A 19,610-nucleotide genomic window follows, 5' to 3' on the forward strand; every position below is an offset into this window, starting at 1 on the left:
ACTCCCTTTGCCATAAATCATACACAATCATTGGGTATGTTAAGAAAAATTCTCTCTGCCGGTGCACCGAAATCCAATCAGGCCAAATTAAACTGAATTAAAATGCCCATGTTTCAGTAAATACAGCACTCTCGGGTGGCCAAGAGCATGGCAGGAATGACAGAATGTGATGTTAAGTTGGGAGTGTCACCCCAACCCCTAGTATCCATCCCAGCCCCCAGCCTGGGAGTTGCGTATATCTGGACTACAAATCCCAGCATGCCAGGTCCTGACCCCTCCCCAGAGGAGGGTCAAGATCATTCCCACAGGGTATTTAAGTGGGCGCCCAGAGGAGGAACAAGTGGTCCCGGGTTTTGCATGTGTTCCCTGGTTTTCTGTCTCCCTGCCATGCTCTCAGACATCCAAGAGTGCTGCATTTATTAAAAATATGGACATTTTAATTTGGTTTAATCTATTTTGATTGGATTTCTGTGTGCCAGCGGAGAAGATTTTTCTCAACAGGGTACATATCATATTCACAGGTTTTGTTTTTTTTTTTATCATAACAGGTGAGAAAGACACAGAGCAAGGATCACCGGGTGTCATCTTCAAACCTTGGTCAACACAATGGCATTCTTTCCTGCAGTCCTGCTAAACTCACTTAGATTCCAGTGGAGATTCCATAAGGTTTCCTGCACATGGTCAAGCCATCGGCAAATAACAGTTTTACTCTTTGCTTTCTGATTTTTATGCATTTTGTCTTACTTCTCTGTGTTAGATTTCTACTTTTCCACCAAGAAGCAGGAGAAAGAGGTCTCCATCTGCAAACAGGATGCTAGCTGTTGTCTAGTCAGTGTGCTTTATTATGTTAAAGAGGCTCACTTCTGTTCAGGGTGCTGAGACTGTCTCCTCACTGGCAAGTGTTAAACAGGTTTTTTGGTTTATTTTCTAATCTGAAAAGAATATATGATAAAAAGCAAGATGCTTTAAGAGGGTTAGGGCAAGCAGCCACTGAATGTCTGTATTCTCTATTCCTTTCAAACTGTATTCTATGGGGCCTCTTAACCTCTTGAAGTTTACAATCAGTCTATTATTAGGAGTCATATAACTTGATATTTTTACTAAATAATTTTAATAGTGGAGACCTTTCTTAAGCATGTATCTATGCTAAAAACAATCTTCATAGTTATACCTAGTGATGCAGCTGTGGCAGAAGAAGTTTAAGGCTTGCCTGGGCTACACAATATGTTCCCGGTCATCTGGGGCAACTTAGTAGATCCTGTCTCAAAATAAAAATAAGACTGAGAATATAGCTTAATGGGAGAACATCTGGCTAGCATGTGAGAGTCTTTTTCAAAATATTTATTTATTTATTATGCATACAATATTCTGTAAGCCACCATGTGGTTGCTGGGAATTGAACTCAGGACCTTTGGAAGAGCAGGCTATGCTCTTAACCGCTGAGCCATCTCTCCAGCCCCCAGCATGTGAGAGTCTTTAAGCTTAACCCCAGTACTGGGGGCAGAGGAGTGGGGGAGTAATAATTTTCACTTTGGAATGAACCAAACTAAAATTCTATTTATTCCTGAATTTATATTCAGGAATGACTTTGGTCAGATTTACACTTCATCTTTTAAATTATTTGTTTGAAATCAATCAGCCTGATTGTGTATTTTTGTTACCACTTAAGTCATTTTTCAATAAAGATTAGGGGGGTAAATGGAAACTTTTATAACTTAATAAAATTACTTTCAAAAAAATAAAGATTAGGGGGTAAACACAGATAAAAAAATAAAATCGGCTGGTAAGTATAAAAGCAAAAGGTTTTCATATGCAGTAGCAGTTGTGTGTCATATAAACAGTAGCCACCACCCCACCTTTATCCATGGGGATACATTCAAAGACTCTCTATGGGTTCTTGAAACCACAGTTACTACCCAATCCTATACATATTCTTTTCTAGTGTACAACTACACACACACACACACACACACACACACACACACACAGAGGAGAGAGAAACACCCTTGAAGTAAATGTAACAACAGCAATAAAACAGAACAAATAAAGTATATTTCAATAAAAGCCTATGTGAATTTGGTCTCTCTTTCCTTCATGAAAGCTTACCATGCTATAATCATTCCTCTTCCTGCGATGATACCAAGGTGATGCGACGCCCACATGAGCCACAGTAAAACACTGTGACAAAATGCTAGGCATTGTTAACTTTAACATTAGCATTGCAGTATTACATTCCATGACACCAAACCAAAGCTAAAGTGAGGGCAGAGGTGGGAAAGCATACAGATGCTGAACAAAGAATGATTAGCATCTTAGATTGGAAGAAACAGGATTTTGCAAGATTTCACCAAGTTATTTGGAATACTACATTATTTTAAACTTACAAATTGCTTATTTCTGAAATTTTCCTTTAAATATTTTTAGACTATAGTTGCACATGGGTCATAAAATGGTTGAAAGGAAAGCAACAGACAAAGGAGAACTGCAGTTCTTAGAGTCTGCAAATGCTATGGCTTTGCAGTCAGTTCTTAGCTGGATCGTGAGTACAAAAGCTACACACAGCTCCTGCTGCAATGCTTAGTGGATACCGAAAGCCTCAGCTTACACAGGAGTGAGTGAGAGAACTGACCATTGAAGCAGAATGTCAAAAACAAGGAAAATGTAGGGCCAACTATTTATTATAGATTAGAAAAATGAAAAATTCAAGAATTCATTTTAAAATATTTCAGTTAATGAATCAATAGTCTTGCTATACCTTCTACATTACAAAAATTGAGAAACTTTCAGATTGGTTCTATAATTACTGCCACTTTACCACAAAATTTGGGGTGGGTGAATCAATAAAACAACTTACCCTCTGTGAGGAATTAAGATTGTCTGTGTGATTGGGGACCAGCTCAAGTGTCAGGGGTGGCTGCTTCAGAATTCCAGGCATAAGATCCATATTTGAGTCACTATCTTGGTCTGAGGTATTACTTTCCAAAGAATCGGCTGCAAGACAAGAAAAAAATTATATTTGCTACTTCTCTTGGGCAGAAATTTAATTATGTTAACTAGTACCCTGTTAACTGTCTAATCTAAGTACCCTGAGTAACTGAAGACCAAGCACTGCTTCCACAGCAAGTCTTGGCAGACATTCTATGAAGGAGCAGGTGACCTTAGAGTAGGGTTTGCTGATCATAGAAGCCTTTGCAGCACACTCTTCTTTGGACTTTACTTATAATACTTGAAAAAAGGTAAAACTTGGGACTGAAGAGACAGCTCAGCAGTTAAAAGCAATGGCTACCCTTGCAGAAGAATGGGGTTTGGTTCCCAGGACCTACAAGGTACTTACAACCATCTGTAACTCCAGTTCCAGGGGCTCCCTGCCCTTTTCTAGCTGTCATGAGTACAAAAGACAAGCATGAAGTGCACATAATACACGCAAGTAAAACATTCATACACATAAAAGAAACATTTTAATCTTTAATAACCACATAAAGCCCATTCTTGGCTAAATCTTGTTTATGCACTATAGTTTGTCATCTCCTGTTCTACAGGATATAACTAAGACAAGAAAATTATAAAATCAAAGCTATCTGTTATTCTCTGAATCATTTATATATCAATCAAAAGTATCATCCTAAGTAGACACTGAGACACCTGAAAGCTACCAAGGACCTAGTCTGAAGTTAAAGTACAATCTGGTGGTAGTAAAAAAACAAAAGAAATGAACAAAAAACCCAGGAAAATAGAGATATTTTATTTTATGCAAACAGATGTTTTGCCTGCAGATATGTATATGTACTACATATATGCTTGGTGTCCAAGGAAGTCAGAAGAGGGCATTGGATTCCCTGGAACTGGAGTTACAGATGGTTGTAGGCTACCACATAGGTACAGGAAATCAAACCCAGATCATCTCAAAGAGCAATAAACACTTCAAATCAGAGCCTTCTTTCTTGTCCTGGAATATGAGTATCACCAGAAGCTGAGTAACAGCACAAATGGCAAGTGGTATTAGGCATATATCATGATTGTAGGCTAAGAACCAATTGTAGGAAGCCACCGTGTGAGTGAAGAAGGCTCTAGGTCTGGGAAGACTGGCTGGTGCAGGCTGTTCGACCAAAATAACCAGACAGGTACTTAACTCATAAGACAGCTAGGCCTCAACCGCTGGAATAAGATGGAAGGCTCCTAAGCTACAGAGAGATGCTGTCTCAAAAGATTTGTGGAGTTATGGAGGTTTTATCCCGTCTTTGAGATGTGCCTGTGAGGCCAGGCAGTGTAGCATGGGGTAAGAAACCCTGCAAGAAGCTCTAAAGCAGGCTGTGACCAAAGTTACAACGGAGATTACAGGATGTCAGGCACAAGGGAGGTTTTGTCAAGAAAAGTTACAGGTGGAATAGTCAGACTAAGAGGGACTTGACAATGTTCTACAACTGCCAAGGACATAGGGGCAGGGATGGTCAAGTCTTATGAGTTCATACAGCATAACAATGTTCTCAAACTGCCAGACACATAGTTACATGATTTAGTATTTAGACTTTTGGGATTAGGTCCTGCTTCAGCCCCATCTTTCTTGGCTATTTTCTTACTCCCTAGTTTAGGAAAGGAATGTTTTACTCTGTGTCACTCTATATCAGACATATGTAATTTTTTATTTAACAAGGGCTTGCAGCTGAGAGCTACCAAGGGTCTGAGAAGAGACATGGAATTTTTAATGGTGTGGAAACTGTTAGTATTGTGGTGGTGTGGGAGAATTGTCTGTATTCTGTCAATCATGTTTTAAATAAACGCTGATTGGCCAGGCAGGAGATGTAGGCGGGAAAACTAGACAGGAAGTGGAAATGATGCAAGGAGAGCAGGAGAATTCTGGAGAGGAGGAAGTTGATTCTTCCCATTCCTGCCCAGGCCACCGAAGCAGTGGGATGTGAGCTGCCCCACTGAAAAAGGTACTGAGCCACATGGCTAAAAATAGATCAGATAAAATGAGTTAATCAAGATGTAAGAGTTAGTTAATAAGTAGCCTGACCTAATGGGCCAATCAGCATTATAACTTATAGAGTCCTCTGTGTGGTTGATTTTTCTCTGGGACTAAACAGCTGGGGGAACTGGGCAGGGCAGAAAACCCAAATAAGCCAGCCTTTCATGTTACATTGTGGCAACTCTTAAGAGCTGGACTGAAGCATTGTGCATCAAGCTAGAGACAGAGTAGTGAAGTAGAATCTGAAATATTGCTTGTAGGTTCCTATTTTAAGTCCTTTCCTTTCCAGTTATTGGTGCTGTCTTGGGAGACTGCAGAACCTTTAGGAAGTGGTACTCAGCCAGCAGAAGTAGGTGATTGGGAAGGGGGTTTTTGAGGTTATAGTCTGGCTGCTGGTTTGGGCCCTGGTCCCTGCTTCCTAGTATGCCATAATGTAAGAAGTTGTCCATGTTTCCACTGCCATGGACTAAGCCACTCCACCATGTCTTTTCCATCATGATAGCCTGAATGTTTCAGTCTGGTTCTTATGTTATTTCTGTCAGATATTGGTCATCGTACCAGAAAAGTAACTAACACACTAGAGAATGTTATGAGATGATAGCTCTCATACTTGTGTATAATCTAGTTATAACATCCTTGCTTAGAAGCTAAAGAATGCCTTCATTTTGATGACTTCAAAAATCTCCTCCAATGCATAACACACCAAATAGTGAATATACAAACAGATCTTAAAATAGCACTATGCAAAAACATGTTCTTACTTAAGGACTCCACAGGAGAAGGAACCACAAAAGCTATTTCCGTCAGGGCATCAGCATAATACAGCACCTTCTTCTGCCCACTGAAAATGCTAGCCCCAGCATCTTCAGAGGAAGTTACTTCATCTGGGATTAAGGAACAATGTATCAGTAAAGTTAAAGTTGGGCACCTTCACCTCCTGTTCATGCATTCCAGTCACTTTATAAAGCAATGGCAGTCCCAAAGAGAATTAATTTGTAGGTGAGAAGAACAAAACATCATGAGTATTGGTTAAGTGTCCTTATAATAACTTCATGTAATAATTTTCTAGTTTGTGAAATTACACTCTACTGCTCCTCAGCTCTGCTTCTGCTTTCTCTCCTCTGGTAATCAGTGATGTAAAAACACACAGGGAGTTTAGAAGTATCTGCTCTACACCAAAATGAGTCCCAACAGTCTGAACTAGTCTAAGTCTTAGTTACAATGAATATATAATAATCAATATGACATAGTGTCAGGACCTTCACAGGAAGATGGCACAGATTTCAGGAAAGGAATATATGAAAACATGCTTACTTTTCCAATCACAAAACTAAGATTTCACCTAACATATTAGGATACTTAACGCTGGTGAAGATGTGGTAAGCAAGAAGTTTAGAGCAGAGGTTGACATCTATTTTCTGCAAAGGACCAGACAGAGAATATTTGATGCAGGGAATATGTCTCTGCTACAACCATCCTGTCACTGTAGGACCAGAGCAATCATGTACAGCTCACAAATGGGAGTATGGTTAAGTTCCAATAACATTCTACTTACAAAACTAGGTCCAGGCCACAATTGAGACTCTCGGGAGCACTCTGCATCTGCTCTGGTTATTGCACCAGCAGCTACTCTGCCTGACCCTACTCTGGAACAGACTCTAAACACAATTTCTCTATCGAGTCGGGCTTAGGGAGAAAAAAGACTCCAGCTCAGTTATTCTCCTTTCCAGGCTACGTTGTATGTAAAGTCTGATACTGCCTTTCTTTAGCGTAATAGAAGACAAGTAGGAATTAAGAAAAAAAATTCAGAGAACAGATCTAAAGGAAAATTACAAATAAAATGAGTGCTTTTGTGCTGATAATTACATAAAACACTCAAACAATATGGAATTTCTTGGTCCCATGGAGAAATAAATGATCTTCAAAGTTTAAGCCAGGGCCAATAAGATTGGTTTAGTGAGTAAAAGTCTATCAAACATTCTTTTTCCCAGGACAGTGAGGCACAGGCTGACCTCTGTGAGTTTTAGGATAGCCTGGTATATACACAGGGAGTGTCTCTCTCCCTCTAAAAAAAAAAAAAAAAAAAAAAAAAAAAAAATCTTGTTAGTAGAAAAAACAGTCATTTGTTAAGAAACTATTATTTATTAGATACATTTTAGACTTATTAAATATAAGAAGTTGTATTTGTTTCTTTACATATAAAAAGAAACACATCAGCACAGTAAATAGTAAGTAGTTAATTAATTTTGTATTAGTTTACCCTACACAAAGGAAATACCTATAAAACTAGACAAATTAGGGTAGCAAGATGGCTCTGAAGGTTATGGTTCTTGCCTACAACTGACCTGAGTTCATACCTGCAACTCACACAACAGTGGGAGTGAGCAGACTCCCTCAGGATGTCCTCCGACATCCATAGGTACATTTGTACCCTCTTTACCCAACCCTCCTACACAAAACAGATAACTTTAAAAAAAGAGAATATACAAACTAAACGTGACCCTAAGAAGACTAGAACTGAGGAAAGGAGACTTTTCCATGATATAAACTGTTTAAAATGCTAAAGGATTCATGGGAAATGGGAGGGAGGAACAAACAAGAAACAACAGCTATTTATGAGCTTTACCTTGTTCAGACCCTTCACCATCATTGCAGCTATTAATTGACCAACTGGTGGACACGTGTCCTGTCCAACCAGGATGCCTGCCCACATCTACTGACCAGCCAAGGGAGAGCAAAAATTCTAGGAAATGTGGCTGAACATTTCTAGAAGACTCCACGTTCTTTAAAATCTGAAATACACAGGAAGCATCAGTTACGAAGGGAATACAAGGATATTGTAAAATAAACACACGTGAAAACTAATGAGCTTTGACACTTTTGACAAATCAAGACCCAGTTCAGAGTGAATTGGGGAATATATGACCCACAGTGAAAATGTGTGTTCTGGAGTTGGTTGGCTGGACTGGCTGGTCCTTGTCTCTGTTTCTCCACAGTAAAATGGGGATTATGAGGGTTATGAAGATTAAGAGATGAAGTAAGTAAAATCCTAAACTATCCCTATGGCAAAACGATTACTGAGGCAGACCTATTTATTAAAAGTAAACATTTATTAAATGTCCCTGACTTCACAGTTGGCAGTCTGTCAATGAGAAATGTAAAACAGGTGCGTGGTGACAGCCTTGAGAAATGAAACAAAACTATAAGCCTACTGCAAACTCAATAAAGATGAGGTATAACTAATAAATGAATACAAGAATGCCCTTTCCTTAGTCCAAAGACAAGAAGACAGGAAGTACAGGAAAACAAAGTAGCCACAAAGAGGGGAAACTTTCATTCTCAACAGGTTTTGAGGCTGGCAAAATAACTCAGTGCATAACAGATCTTGTTACTAAGCCCGATGATCTGAATTTGATCCCAGAAACCCACATGGTGGAAGGAGAGGACAGACTCCCACAAGTTGGTCTCTGACCTTCCACCTACATACCATGGCATATGGATGGCCACGGGCAAAAAATTAATTAAATTTAAAAAAAATTAAAAGTCATTCTCTCCTGGAGGTCAAAACGATAGTGGCAAGCCTGGAGATGTTTTTGACTGTCACAGTATGATGGTTTGTGTTAATTGTCAACTTGACAAAATCTAGGAAAGGAATCTCAAGAACTGTCTAGATTAGGGTGATCTATGGGCACGCCTATAAGGGTCTTTATTTCTTTATTTGTTAGGCAGGGTTTTACTATGTAGCCCTGGCTATCCTGAAACTTACTATGTAGATGAAGTTGGCCTTGAACTCACTAGAGATCTACCTGCTTCTGCCTCCAAGGTGCTGGAATCACTGCCACCTAACAAGGTATTTTCTAAATGGGTTAACTGAGGTGGGAAGACCCACCTTGGCGCAGGACGTTCCATTCATGGGCACAATTCTGGACTGATGTAAAGGAGGAAAAAAATACAAGCCTGCATGAATTCATGGTTGGGTCCTGAGTATGGGTGAGATGTGGCCAGCCCCTTATAGCTTCCAACTTCCCTGACACAATGGACCTGGACTATGAGCTAAATAAGCCCTTCTTCTTAAGTTGTTTTTGTTAGAGTATTTTATCACAGTAAATGAAAAAAAAACCAAAACACAGTGATAGAACAATGCTGGGATTCAGGGCCAAAGACGCTGCTCACTGATCTGAAATACACTGGGCAGCTGCCACAACAGAGAAACAGCTGCTCTTAAGCTCTCAGTTCTAAAGGTAGGAAAATAAGGAATTCCTTTCCAAAGTAAAAGTGAAAAAGCAGAGAAGAATATGCCAAACCATTTGGAGAATTTTCTAAAAGTAAGACTTCCCTTAGCTTGCCCCAGGCCTAGAATGTTAGCAAAAACAAGATCCTAAAATTGCCATATTTTTAAGGGCTCCTCTCATATGACTGAAGCAGCTCATCCATAAATCTCTAGTCACTTATACAATGCTGATGGCAATACCCTGCTCACATGCCTAGAAAAGCAAAAAATGGGGGGCAGGAAGTTAGTCATTATTTCTCAGTCTATTTGTTTTATTTACCCATAGCTCTCTCAAATTCTCTTTTAGTATTTATTTATTTACTTACTTAATACTGTGTGAGAGAAAGCCAGAGAACAAAAAAGAGAAAGTGCAAGAGTGTGCAAATTGCCATAGCATGCATGTAGAAGTGTCAAAACACAATTATGGAAGTCATTTTCTCCTTCGTGTAGGTCTAGGGATCGAACTCAGCCCACTAGACTTGTTTAGCTTCTCTATTCATGGAGCATCTCACCTGCCCCTCCTTTGGTGTTAGGAAACAGGGTCTCACTATATAACCCCAGCTCTCTTTAAAGCTTTGATCTTACACTGTAGCCTGACTGGATGTGAAGTCTATAAACAAAAAACTTGTGAAATTTTAGTCAAGCAATAAGTGATTCAAATACATCTTGCAGCTCACCTGCTAGCAGCCAGAAAATAATCTCCACTGGCTAGGAAGAGAAAGAATTCAGATATTCTTAAGAAGTCTCCAGAAATCTTTAGCTTCCTGATCACCCACAGCTCCCAGAAGCCCAAGGAAACTAAATGGATCAGGAAGTGCCTCAGAGCCTCTTTTATGATAAGAGATAAACTGCCCCATACTGTTGGGAAATATTATTTTAAGGTGTGTTGCTTTTGTTTATGCTGCATTTGTTTAACTATATGAAGCTGTGATTCTTTGCCTGTCTAAAACACCTTATGGCTAATAAAGAGCTGAACAGCCAATCACAAGGCAGGAGCAAGGATAGGTGAGGTTGGAAGGCAGAGAATAAATAAAAGGAGAACCAAGGAAGAGGAGAAGCAAGAAAACAAGGGGAGGAAGACACCAGGAGCCAGCTACCCCAGAAAGCCATGGAAAAAGAAGTAAAGAAAGGTATACAAAAAAAAAAAGAGAGAGAACGATAAAAGTCCAGAGTCAAAAGGTAGATGGAATAATTTAAGAAAAGCTGTCAAGAAACAAGTCAAGCTAAGGCTGGGCATTCATAACTAAGAATAAACCTCTGTGTGTGATTTATTTGGGAGCTGAGTAGTAGGCCCCTCAAAAAGCTGAAAGAGTAAATCATCACACAACACCATACTTTCATGTGAGCATCACCCTAGTCTTACTAATCCAATTTACTAGGGTTTTAACAAACTAACACAAAGTCTCATTGCTGGCTGCCACCATTCTCTCTTCTCAAAGCTCCAAGCATACTACTGGTACCATGATGAATCTCATAAAGATGTATACACTCTTTACCTCTGGAGAATCTATGCTATAGTCAGTGTATACTCAGAAATTGCGGAAATAGCCTTGTCTCAGAACCTTAAAATCAGATTAGGTCTCTCAGGGTCCTGAGGCAGAATTTAACACCCATATTAACATGCTAAACTATGAGTGCTACTTCAGTAGCTGCCTTCCCTTAGAAAATTCTATGGTCTTCTAGATCCTGTTTACCTATAACCCTGGAGCCTATCAGAGAGGACAAACTTAATCAGTGTGTGCTGAGTCAGAAACATGAATGAAAACTTTCTCAAGAACTCACTAATTTGCGGCTCATTAATGCACAATTTGAGACAGTGCTTCTTATGGAAACATTCTGTAACGTTGGTAAATTTCTACAGGTGTGGTGTGTTAATTTAATGACAGGTTAATGATCCTGCAATTCCAATCATGGTCACAGCACCCAAACATCTTCCTTTGACCCTCCTCTAGTCACAGCTACCGTCTAGCCCATGTTTCAATACTTGCTTCCAACAGAAACTTCAGATTCCCTGACATGTCTCTCAGCTCTCCATCCTCACCTATATTATACATCCCTTCACCTTCCTAGTCTTTCCTGTCACCCATATCCAACTGTGTTTTACTTTAGCACGGTCTATGCTTTACCTCAGCTGAAATGGCTTAGTGTGAGATTACCTGTAAGGAGAAAGCCTGCTGCTCGCTTCTACCTGGCATGAGCCCCAGGGAAGATGGCCAGGAAGAGTTTACGACTGCAGTCTTCTGAAGCTTCAGGCCTAGCTCTGGCTCCCTGTGGCTAACCTTTAGGGGTTTTAGTTTCCTTTGCCTGTGAGTATGAATTCCTTAAGAAAAAGGAGCCCACACTATGCTTCTTGAGGATAGAAAGGCTCAGGACACCAGGCTTCAGGGTCATGAGCACTCAGTTTCTAAATGAAACAAGTCGTAAGCACAGAATACAAAATCCTCATGCCAAGTACAAACAGCTGACATAAAGTCCTGTATGTTTGTAACACAAAAGAGGGAAAATTCAGAATTCTTACCTCTTGATTTGTTTTCTGACCTGGTTTCATGTAGAAAATAAAAACTGTGTCAAAAGGACGACATGGCAAGAGATCCAGATACCCAATGTCATCAAAAAAACCAGGTATGGTAGAATCGAGTGCAACAAGGTGAGGAGGTAGACGACTATTTGCGGGTTCCTGTCCAATGAGAGAGGAACAATTGTTACCACGGCGTTATTCCAATCATGATGCAGCATTTACAGTTTGGTGGTGTCATCCATTCTAGTACAGTGTCTCAGTACAACTTGGCAGCCAGAGTAGCCTCCACCTCACTATGTGGTCTTGGCTGTCCTTGAACTTGCACTCTTTCTAGTTCAGCCTGTACTAGGATTACAGACGTTTGTCACCACAACCACTTTTTCTTATTTTAATAAAAATTAAATGAAAAATTATAATATAGCAGAAACAAATACAACCATGATCCTAAAGAAACTGCTTAATGTGTTTATGCTTCAAGCTATTTTTATCTGCTTCAGACAACTGAGGTTACAGAGTATATATAATTTGAGAGCTTATTTTCTCTAGAATATGCTTTATAAAATGTAAAAAAAAAATTGAGATTTAATTTTATTTTACATGTGTTATTTTGCCTACATGTATGTATGTGCACTACATGTGTGCCTGGTGTCCATGGAGGCCAGAAGAGGACATAGAATACTCTGGGACTGGAGTTACAGATAAAGGTTGTTAGTAGCCATGTGGGTGTTGGGCATTCGCATCTGTATCATCTAGAACAGCCTGTGCTCTTAAAAGCTGAGCCATCTCTCCAGCCCATGTAGAACTTTTTAAAATGTATTTTAAAAACTCATCCACTGCTCATACAGATGCAACAGCACAGTTACTTTGGAAGATAAGTGACAGTTTCTTGCCAACATACTGTCTTAAATACAATGTAGCAACTTCATACTTTGCCATTTTTCCCCAATGAGAGAAAAACATAACCACAGGAAATGATGGACATTAACTTTATAGCAGTTTCATTCATAACTGCCAACATGTACAGGCAGCCAAGATGTTTTTCAATAGGTGAATAGATAAACTGCTTATTAATAAAAATGAATGACATAAAAGCCTAAAAAGACATGGAAGAATTTTAAGTGCATTGTTGCTAAGTGGAAAAAATAACAGTGTGAGACTACATTGTACATGATTCCAACTGTATGCCATTATGGAACAGACAAAACACAGAAAATATCACAGAGACCAGTGTGTACAGAGATCTGCGGTGGCAGTGGGGACTCTGCACATGGGAACATCCATTTGCCCATACATGCATATACACACAAAACCCGCAATATTTTTGAAGTACTGCAAAGATAAGCACAGGTTTTAACAATTTGTCAAAACCTATTGACCTGTACAATACTGAACTCTAATGTAAATTAGAGACTTCAGTTTGTAACCCATGATTACTTGCTCATCTACTGTAGCAAACACATCGATGCAAGTGTTAACACAGAAAACTCTGGGAGCAGGTGTAAAGGAGACTCCTACACTTATTGCTTGGTTGTTCTATAAGCCTAAAAGTTCTTGAAAAATACAAAATCCATTAGCTTTTAAAATTCAATTTTGTTTCATTTTTTCTTCTAATCCCTTATCATCTTTGATCTTGCCGAGCAAAATTTTAACAAAGCAAGGTTTTGACCATAGTGATTTTGTTGTTATTTTAGGAAAGTCACTCCCAGGGGTGATAAGAATTACTTTTTTTCCACACAGTAGGGATTCTGAGCTTGATCAGTTAATATGATACTTAAAATTCCCACTAAGGGTTGGGAAACACACTGACCATAGACATTATCTTCCTGATATAAACAGAAGAGAAGTCATATTAGAAGACTACAAACAGTTCCAGGCTAATTCAAGGCAGATATTTTTATTTCAATTTTTAGAGATGAGGTCTTGCTTGTGCATCCTTGCCTGATCTGATCTGGAATTTTTTTTTTTTTTTTTTTTTTGGCTTTTCAAGACAGGGTTTCTCTGTAACTTTGGAGACTATCCTGTAACTAGCCCTTATAGACCAGACTGGCCTCGAACTCACAGAGATCCACCTGCCTCTTCTGGAACTCTTTTATGTAGATCAGGCTGGCCTCAATCTCAGAGATCTACTGACCTCTGTTTCCCAAATGCTAGGATTAAAGGTATGCTCAGATTTTTGCAACTCAATGATTTTTCTTGAAATATAGTCAGATTTCCCAGCTTTCCTCTTTTACTTTGAAGTTGTGTATGAGGAACTGTGGATGTTGGGCATGCTGTAGACACCACGTGAGCAGTCTTCACATATTTTTGTTTTTCTGTTATGTTTCTTGTAGCTCCTTCACAAAATTTTGTTTGTGTGTGTGTGTGTGTTTTAAGGTAAATGTATTTCGAGTTAGTATTTCAGCTGCACATGGAGCATTTTCACATTCCTTGGGTTGCGTGTATGTTTAACTGTTTATTTTTGAAACAGGATCTCACTATGTAGCCTTAGTTAACCTGGAACTCAACTATGTAGAACAAGTTGGCCACAAACTCACAGACATCTAACTGCCTCTGTCTCCAGAGTGCTGGGATTAAAAATGCACACTGCCACACCTAATTTCACACTGCAGTTAATTTTTTTTTATTTTGTAAAGTATATGCATACACCTTTGTGAAGGTCAGAGGAGAACTTCTGAGAGTCAGCTCTCTACCACCCCTGAGCAAGTTATCTACCTAACTACCCATTTAGCTAGCTACAATACTAGGGTATATTGCCCCAGGCTTTTTTTTTTTTTTTAAAGCAGGCTCTCACTACGTGGCACAAGCTGGTTTTGAACTTTTGTCTCCATATTATAAACACGAGCCACAATGATTAGCTAGTCTTACCAACTATACAACATAAGAATATGGCTTATGAATTATGGCAATAGTACAGAATTGGGACTGAGGACGTAACTTACTGGCAGGGTGCTTGCCTAGCATGTGCATGGCCCTGTATTCAATCATTACAACTATAAACCAAGACCAAACATATAAATTAATAGAAGAAAATTTTAGAGTACTACAGAATTAACTTCATTCTTTTACAGAGTGACATGAAAAAGCCAATTCAGATCTGAACTCATCATTGGAGTAATCCCTTCACAGGTGTACTTTCCTGGAGTCCACACTGAACACAACTGCAGCACAGGACTCCACTGATTCGCATGCAGAGTATATAAGCTGGGGTTTTGTTTGTTCACTTGTTTTAAACCTTTCTTCATTTTGATAAAAATATTATAGCTATCATCAGCTGGTTAATTATAAATAAATTAGTTAATTAATCATAATTAGTTATTAATTAATCATAAATGAAACATCAGGTGATTAATTTATGAATATATTTATTAATAGAATTTTCTAAAAATTACCTTCAATGCTTCTAAGGACAAAAATCCAAAGTGAGAAAGGAAAAGGCGGGCTGTTTGGAATTCCTGAGCAGGAGGAGGGGGCTTACAGTCCGTAACAGGGTCAGGAAAGCTTCGCTTCTGCAATTCTCCCTCGCTCTGCTGTTCCAGGTGTATTTCATAAGCGATCTGCTGGGCCATACCACTCCTTAATTTTTCATGCCTCTCTTCTAACTGAAATAAGTCAGATATTTTTAAAGCATTTCCTTAAAATGAAGTAAGCTTCTTTTAATTTTAAAACAAAAATAAAGCAACAAAGAAAATGATAAGTTTTGTTGATCAACATTATGTTTCAAATAATGTTCAGATACAAAGCACAGGATTAAACAAACATGGTTCAAAGTTAGACCTATATCCAAAAATTCTTCCCTAACCAATTGTTTCTTCATCTCCTGGCTGTAAAGGACACTATTATCTCTGCTCTTGGAGGGGCAGAGCTGTTTTCTCACTGGACCCCCAGATGGTTAGCTTCACTCTACAGTATCTATCCTTGTGTTTTAAAATACTTACCCATATGGATTCCTTACCTTTTGATCAATCCTACTTTAAAGTTTTACCTCCTCATGTGTGAAAATACTTCCAAACAAACTGGCTTAATTATACAACCACCTCAACCTTAATTACTTAGACCATGCTCCTGCGCCTCAGATGTGAGCCACTTTCAAGGATTTTCTCTCCAATCCTAACCCCACTTCCTGTACTATCCAAATAACTGCCTTTACTACCAGAGTTTGGTAATGTTATCATATTACTGAAATCTACTGCAAACATCCCAGGCTGCCAAGGATCCTGTCTCTAAAAGATGTTTAGTTCTTAACAAATGGTCCAAATCTACACATCCATGTTCTGTTATGTCAAATCTCCTAATTTCTACAAAAACACAAGTCATCTTCTACCTCTTCTCCCTAACACTAAATGCTGTACCTGACCACATATACCATCTAAAAATGTCTGCATTTATCCTTTTAAGAAGAGCTAACAGTAACTTGTCTTACTTCTTCAGTGACAATTTCATGTAAATCTGGAATGCTCAAATCTGCTTTTACAAAAGGAATCTTGTCCACCTCTTCAGGAAATGGTCGATGTTTCACAGAATATTTAAATCCAACATCATTTTTAGGAACTGGGCGAGGTTCTGGCACAAAAAGCTGTCAAAATAACACAAATGACATTATAGGTATTACACATCATCCAACAACTACCTCCGATGATGTGTCTTCTAGCCATGTCCCTGGTCTGCTTTAATGCTTCTATTTTCCTAGGCATGGACATCACCAACACTCAGCAAGAATCTGCACATGCTGTACATATATATGATGCAAACAGGAAAGCTATATACAGTGTGTTCAATTTCATTTTTCTAAGAGCTCTCCAGTTACTTCACACAATAAAATGTAAGTTCAGCTCCCCAGGCATCTCTAGAAAGTGTGTTCAATCAGAACCTTAGCTAAATTTACTATTACTAGAGCATAGGCCCTCGCTTGTACATGGCATACCTGGACCTTTAGTGAATTCAGTGCCTTTCCTACTCCACTCCCCTCTGAGCCTTACAGAGTCATTGATGGAATACAATTGGCTTAGTTCACTAACAGACTCAGGGGTTAAATTTGGAGAGAATCCAAATGCTGGGGAATAGTAAACTCTTAGAAAGTAATAATTTAAAAAGCAGCAAACCTTATACAGAAAGAAAAGTGAAGGAAATTCAGTAAATCATGAACTATCAAACTATGGCTAGCTCTCGCTGAAAAATGACAAGGGATTTAACATTTCTTTATCTGAACTTTCCAACAAGCCGAAAATAACCATTTAATTTTAAATACTACAAAATATTGCAATAAACTGTATAGCATATTAGCAATTATACAGAATGAATCATGCAAAACGATGTGAAATTAAATCCTACATGCCAGACCTCTCAAAGGCCTATGCAAACTTCTCCCATATGTAGTATGCGTCTGACTTTTAAAGCTGCATAGAAATATGCCTGGGACCACTGTTTAGAATAGTAGTTCTTATTCCTAATTTGAGTATCAGCATCACCAGAAAAACTTTTGAAAACTATCCTTGCTTTATAGATACCTGAAACAAGTACAGTAGACCCAGAATTCTAAGTTCCTAAGATGATTCTTAAGTAAATTCATTGAAAGAGGACCTCACCAGGGATCAGAAACATGTAACCTGTGACTTTCTGTTGAAATGTTATTTAGTGTTTAAATCACACACGGACAGACACACACACACAATCATATGCACCCATATATATGTACTCACTCACACACTGTAACTTCTGATGTACCTTCTGATTTGCTTTTGCTCCTCTGGGTAAAAGGCAAAGCTGCTGAGCCCAAGCAAGTCTTCCTGACATTCCCCGGACCAGCACAGTGACAGAGGGAAAAAAATCATCTAGAATAAAATTGATATGCAAAAACTTTTACTTCAGATAACAATCATATTAATATACAACCTGCTATCACCTGCAGAACACTTCAGATCAAAGCCCTAGCACAGCGCCTCCTAAATGGCAATGCCATGGCTAAGCACCATGACTACCACCCCACTCTGGACCGACTCTAGCTTGACTCTCCTAACATCCTCACATTCCTCTACACATATGTTTTGGTGAAATGGTATCTATAATGGCAAACACTCTTAAACTTCCAATGCTGAAGACAACTTTTATGAAAGAAAACAGGCTGGCTATCTAAAGTGTTGACATACATCTGCTCTTAGATCAGGGTCCTGCTACTGTAGGCAGACACTTTTTCCTCCCAGCAGAAGTTCAGGAACATGTAAAAGTTCAGGATCCTTTTTATTCCTTTTCTTTGTCTCAGTTATGGAAATCAAAAGTGGTTCAAACTCTCTTTTCTTCTGTTATTAACTATTTCAATAAACAATCTTAATTGTATAAAATTGTTAATTTTTTAATTTTATTTTTTGTAGACTACCTATGCAGTAAAGTTACTTGGAATAAGAGTAAGGCAAGCCTAAAAAAACTTGCAAGAGAACCCGAAAGCTTAAAGGGGACACTAAGATTCTGCAGGCTGTTCAGCAAATGACTTAGGGGTAGGAGGATGGTGAAATAATGAAAAGTAGGCAGCAAGGAGAGAAAGCCAGGCAAGCCTTAGCTCTGGGGTAAAGAAGGCAGAGCTGACCAACGATGAACAGTGCCATTCTATTTCATACTAATGTCACTAAACTTAACCATGCTACGATGGAAATAGTGTCTATTGCGACCAGGGCTAGGTTTCTCATCTTGTAGAATTATGACATCCTGCTTATAGTCAACAGAAGCCGTACAGGACTCAAAGACTCCGCTTACCTTTGCATGTGTCTTTAGTCACTGAGGAAGTCCTACTGTGGTGGGACAACAACAGAAAATAGTATTGTTTGGAAAACCTGAATTTGAATCCTAGTTATATACTTCTCAAGTTACCCTAAGCAAATCACGCACCCTCTGTGAGCCACATAAACGTGGGATAGTACATGTCTTGTCAATAAACAATCACTGAAGTTTTTTCACCAGATCACATCTACATGCTTAAGGATGAACACTATGGTGCAAGGAGGGCAGTGGGAAGGGCAAGCAAATTTTTGAACTGCCAAAGGGGATATCAGACCAGGTAGAAAGAAAATGCAACAAATCAACATAAGAAATTAATAAGGCCTTGCATTCAGATATACTGGGAGGAATACAGAGGAAAGATCCAAGAGTCCCTGGGGTAATAGAGACATTGAGACTAATTATATAAGGAAGTGACAGAAGGAGGAAACAAAGATGACTATCTCAAATTTCTAGCCTGTGTGGGTAGTAGCAACCAAAACAGAACAAGTATGGGTGAAGGGAAAGGGAGTAGAGGGGCAGGATCCAAGGTTAACAAGGAAAGAAAGACCGACAATGACTGGTGTATATATAGTAAATATAAAATATCTCTCTAAGGTAAACTTTACATCAAAGTTTGAGACACTTTTCAAGCGTACATAAACACTCTTTAAACAGTTCTACTTCATTTGCACATTCTATTTTCTGACCCCTGTTTCTCCAGTGGTTTATCTTATAGCTCCAAGTCTTTCTGACAAATAGTTACTTGGAATTCAGACTTTGCATGCCTGGGAAAACTGAGAACACACTGTTTGAGCAGTAGAGAAAGCTACGAGTGCTACAACTTACTCTGTTCATTTCCAAGCGGTTGCTCCAGCATTGCCAGGATGACACTATTATCCAAGACAAAGTACCGGAAACTATGCTTGTTTATGGTTGGCAGCCTGGAGTATTTGATCAGAGTGGTCTCATTCACCAGACTACAAGGAGAGGCAGGACCACTGGGTGAAGGAAATGCACCAAGCAACTGCATGATACTACGGAGAATGGAATAAAGAACAATTAATTCCTAAAGAAAATTCTAACTTGGCCTTTTAGATCTATATATCCTT

The 19,610-nt window shown here is 38.9% G+C and overlaps 1 protein-coding gene across 9 annotated transcripts in view; it reads right to left on the bottom strand.

Moving 5' to 3' along the window:
• Nucleotides 1-19,610, bottom strand: part of Ralgapb (Ral GTPase activating protein non-catalytic subunit beta) — an 85,825-nt gene that overhangs the window by 12,163 nt on the left and 54,052 nt on the right. For all 9 annotated transcript variants that reach the window (XM_085697103.2, XM_085697102.2, XM_085697099.2 and 6 more), the window contains 8 exons: nucleotides 19,348-19,535; nucleotides 17,476-17,582; nucleotides 16,175-16,327; nucleotides 15,144-15,353; nucleotides 11,755-11,913; nucleotides 7,593-7,758; nucleotides 5,728-5,850; nucleotides 2,855-2,991 (listed from right to left, as the gene is read on the bottom strand). In XM_085697103.2, coding sequence (XP_085553229.2) covers nucleotides 2,855-2,991; nucleotides 5,728-5,850; nucleotides 7,593-7,758; nucleotides 11,755-11,913; nucleotides 15,144-15,353; nucleotides 16,175-16,327; nucleotides 17,476-17,582; nucleotides 19,348-19,535 — 1,243 coding nt within the window. The remainder of the gene's footprint in view (nucleotides 1-2,854; nucleotides 2,992-5,727; nucleotides 5,851-7,592; nucleotides 7,759-11,754; nucleotides 11,914-15,143; nucleotides 15,354-16,174; nucleotides 16,328-17,475; nucleotides 17,583-19,347; nucleotides 19,536-19,610) is intronic.

Source organism: Myodes glareolus, chromosome 10 (assembly GCF_982192425.1).
Source record: "Myodes glareolus chromosome 10, mMyoGla1.1, whole genome shotgun sequence".
Taxonomy (NCBI): domain Eukaryota; kingdom Metazoa; phylum Chordata; class Mammalia; order Rodentia; family Cricetidae; genus Myodes; species Myodes glareolus.